This window comes from Solanum dulcamara, chromosome 6 (genome assembly GCF_947179165.1).
Source record: "Solanum dulcamara chromosome 6, daSolDulc1.2, whole genome shotgun sequence".
NCBI classification, from domain to species: Eukaryota; Viridiplantae; Streptophyta; class Magnoliopsida; order Solanales; family Solanaceae; genus Solanum; species Solanum dulcamara.
This window is the reverse complement of record NC_077242.1, coordinates 1,008,599-1,013,281: the sequence shown is the minus strand read 5'-3', so window position 1 is coordinate 1,013,281 and position 4,683 is coordinate 1,008,599. Positions and strand designations below refer to the sequence as shown.

At 32.5% G+C, this 4,683-nt stretch overlaps 1 protein-coding gene across 1 annotated transcript; it reads left to right on the top strand.

Moving 5' to 3' along the window:
• The first annotated feature begins 2,778 nt into the window (after window positions 1–2,778).
• Window positions 2,779–4,162, top strand: LOC129892206 (ethylene-responsive transcription factor 3-like). The gene has a single exon (XM_055967762.1). It carries the CDS (start codon window positions 3,089–3,091, stop codon window positions 3,809–3,811), a length of 723 nt encoding a protein of 240 aa, XP_055823737.1. The 5' UTR covers window positions 2,779–3,088; the 3' UTR covers window positions 3,812–4,162.
• Window positions 4,163–4,683: the final 521 nt, after the last annotated feature.

Sequence of the window (4,683 nt, the reverse complement as noted above, 5' to 3'; positions counted from 1 at the left end):
TCTAACCAGTGTCAATATGAGAAAAGGGTAAACGCTCCCCAAACATAAATCAAAATACTAAAACAGTGTCTAAACATCTGAGTCCTGAAAGAAGAACTGAGATTAATGAAAAAGTCCAACTTTAGAGGCTTGATTTTTAGGATTTTCTAACACCTGCAGAACAAGTCGTAATGATGACTCATCACAAATCTTAGGACTCGTAAGAGTTAATTCATAGGGTCGAAATGCAGATTTAATGAGGGGTAATTACGTCTTTTTCCAAGTTTGCTTCAATGAACCTAGACACTTTTATGACCAAATTTAAAGTCTATATATACCTAATTCTTCAAATTCTTCTTCTATTCAATTCACTCTTCAAATTTTCCCTAAGACAATTAAATTTATCTATATATCAATCTATCTATTTATATATACCTTGAAAAATAATATTAATCTGTATATATTTTGAAAGAAAAAGTTTGAATGAATTCCTTGAAACCACATATAATTCTGTCCGATATTCAAATATAACAATATCTCGTACGCATTACATAATTTTATATAGTGACTAAGATGTACTAATGAAATTGAATTCTTTTCCTTGGAAATTAAATTACCATGTGTCACAAGATATATATGTATAAAATTTTCAATCTCCTTTAATAAATCACTTAATACAGTAACAAAGTGGTTCAAAATATTAAATATGATATTTTTAAATTCGTTGAATTGATAATAACTACTAAAATTTATAACTCTATCGTTGAACTTATAGGAGCAAAAAGAAACTTGAGGCAGGATGCTTCCATTTTATTTATTTATATAATATGATAAATAGGGGTGGACATGGTACGGTATTGAAAATTTCGATTTGGTAATTTTGATTTACGATGTTTAAAAATGCTATATCATTACTATACCAAATTAATTCGGTAAGATTCGGTATTTTACGGCACGATAAATCGATTATCATATGTTGGTCAATTTCAAGTCTTCAACTTACATATATTCGTATAATAAACAATTATGATTTTCATTTTTCAAGAAACGTCTCAATTATATCATACTAATACCTTTTACATGTAAAATATTCAAAATAAAGTACAAACAATTTTATTTGTTAAACAATCACCAAAAAGAACATTTAAATAAAGATACAGTAATCAAAATTTCAACACCTAAATAATTACTTACTATTTTATATATTTGTTAGTATTATATAGTTACATATATATGAATTTTATGTAGTTATATACTTCGGTATGGTATTCGGTATTTTTTTTATAAATATCAAATACCATATCGAATATCAAACTTATTAAAAATGCATACCAAATACCATAAAACTCAAACCACGTTGTTAAAAATTTTGATTTCTGTATGATATTCGGTATCTATCATACCATGCCCACCCCTAATGATAAATTCTGCTTCAATGTAATAGCCTCTCAAACTAAATAGGTAAATCGTATTAGTTAAACTTTATGCGATCAGATCAATCAAAAAGCATGCAGAGAATTTCAAACATAAATTTTTTTATTAAGAGATTTTCTGTTCAACTAACTCGGTCAGTCGAGTGATCGATGCTCTCAATTATTGTCTCTGCATAAATTAATAGAAGAGTAAGAAGTAGCAACAACAATAATAAATCAAAAAAAAATAAATCCTCATTGTGCTCCATTTATTTCTCCAACTACACTGTACTCCATATTTCAAATACTTTTATACCAACTTTAATAATTTGAAATTTAAACAGAATGTTTTATCATTATTCACAGCAACCACTCCAGAAGGCCAACTGGCCTACATCATTTTTGAAAGAAAAAGTGAGGACTATTATGTCATTTTAATGTTCCTGTTAGGTGCATAGAGTTAATAAATAAAGAAATAAAGGACTCTGCGAGAAAAGGAAAAAAAAAGGAATAAAGAAGAAAACAAATGGGTCAAAGACATGGTAGAGTTCTCGAGAAAGCACCACAAAAAATATGATGCAATGGACGATTTTATTCACCGCTTAATTAAAAAATATTAATTTCAAACCTTAGATATAAAAAACTTTTTAGTAGGAACTTGATAATACGACCCTGAATAAGCCATATCGATGTAAATTTAGATTAATTAATTTTTAAAAATTAATATTTAATATCAAATAAAAATTAAAAGTAAACTTCGAGAAAGGCAAAAAAACTCACCATGAATGAGATCTATTAATGTAAATTTGAATTAATTGGACTTTAATACGAACTTGAACATCGGATGAAAAAAATCTGGACAAAGTCAAAAAAAAAAGAAAAGTATTAAAAATACCCCTTTACTTGAGTAATTGATTAAAATACACTCTCGATCTTATAACATCAGTGAAATACATTCTTAAATTCTCATTAAATTTAGAAATATTTTCAATATTTCTCTCAGTTTTTTATTAAAAATAGACGCTTCTATAAGAATTTGAGATTACTTGCTATGTCATGTGGCAGATCGAAAGTGTATCTAAATATAGTTAGTTAAATAAAAGGATATTTTTCAGACTATCAATAATTTGAAGACATAACTTATAAGCTATGCCATATTTAAAGATATTTTCAATACTCCTTTTAAAAAAAATCACGAATAAATGCTATCAATATAAATTTGAATTAGTTAAATTCTAATATGAATACGAGGGCACAATGAGACATAAAAAAAAATAAAAAAAAATTTCCGAGAAAGCCAAAAAAAACTCACCCACCCCCTAAAAAATGCATTAATTATATTTTCAACCCTTGATTTTTCCTCTCTCCTTACCAAGTTCCCACTTCCCAAGAAAAATCAAAATTCACAAAACCCTAGAAATAATAAAAGGAAAAAAAGGAAAAAAAAACAAAGAGGGAGAGAGATTTTCTCTCTTTCTTTCTCTCTATTTTTTTCTTTCAACCAAACAGACCACAAACAGTAGAGAGAGAAACTGTGTTTCTAGAGAGAGAAACTGTGAAGTTTTTGCAGATAAGAATCCTCATCTCTTCTTCCATGGCTTTATCGTTTTATAGCTTTTCCTAATTCTCTCTTCAGATCTCATATTTTCTCAAAAAAAAAAAAATCAAAAAAAAAACTTTTTTTCGAATCTTCGGCCATGCGGAGAGGTAAGGCAGCCGCAGCGGGGAGACAAGTTCCGGCGACGGATGCTCCGGCTACTGCACCGGTGGCCGGAGAACTCAACGGATCTGGAGGATCTAAGGAGATAAGGTTCCGTGGAGTCCGAAAGAGACCATGGGGAAGATTTGCTGCAGAGATTAGAGATCCATGGAAGAAAACTAGGGTTTGGTTGGGTACTTTTGATTCTGCTGAAGATGCTGCTCGTGCTTATGATGCAGCAGCTCGTACTCTTCGTGGACCTAAAGCTAAAACTAATTTTCCTTTACCTTCCTCTCATCTTCTACCTCCTTATCCTCACCATCATCAGTTCAATCAAAGCATCAACCCTAACGATCCCTTTGTTGATTCCCGATTATATCCTCAGGACCAGCCGATAATTTCACAGAGACCTACTTCAAGCAGCATGAGTAGTACGGTGGAGTCCTTCAGTGGACCTAGGCCGCCGCCGCGGCAGCAGACGGCAGCTTCTTTGCCTTCCAGAAAGTATCCCCGGTCGCCGCCAGTTGTCCCGGACGATTGTCATAGCGATTGTGACTCCTCATCTTCCGTTGTTGATGACGGTGACTGTGAAAACGACAACATCGCTTCTTCATCTTTCAGAAAGCCGTTGCCTTTTGATCTAAACTTACCGGCGCCGATGGATGACTTCGGCGCCGACGCATATGCCGATGATCTTCACTGCACAGCACTATGTCTCTGACGGAATGTTGGTTCGTGACCCACCTGTCATTTGATACCATTGGCTTACCTAGTTTTTTTTTCTTTTTTTGGGTGACCGGAAAAAAAAACCAAAAAAAAGAAGAGAGAAGAACCATAGAGATAAGCTAAACTATGTCTGCTATGAGTCAATCTGTTGTTGGAAGAGAATTCACTTGTTTAATTTAATTCTCATATTTTATATCATGGGATTTCTTGATAGGTGGATGGATCAGTGTATGTCAAATTTGTTCTTATTGTGTATCTTAAAACTATATGTGAGTTCTCAGCTGAAGGTATCCTTTGTTGTTTGAAGTTGAATTTATATATACTGACATGTAAGATTAGAGGGTAATTTGTGTTCTTTCTTTGCTGGTATCATCTGTGTATGATGTTATCTTCTGCCCTTTCAGTCTGTAACAATTGAGACTTTATCTGATCATATATCAGTTGAGATGTATTTGTATTTTGGGCTTCTTGGTTTTCATTTCTTTGAATAATACTTGCTTGTTTTTCTGTATGGATGTATTTTCATTGAAGTGTTGGAAGAGATGCACTTTTCTTGTGCTAATATTGTGATTGAAACTGGTTATTACCAGTTGTGCGTTGCTATTTTTTTGAGTGTGAAGAATGGTTACATAGTGATCTGTCGGAAGCAACTTGTCTGCCCCCCTAGGTAGGGGTAATGTCTTTGTACACGCTAACCTCCCCAGACCTACTTGTGGGACTATATTGGGGATGTTGTAGCGTTGTATGAATATGAACGCTGAACTGCTTCTTTTACCTGAAGATGTGATCTTTGGATATAAGCATTAAGAGTTGTTAGTAATCTGGATGTGGGATTGTAGGTAGTCTTTCAGCTTGTATGTAATGTTT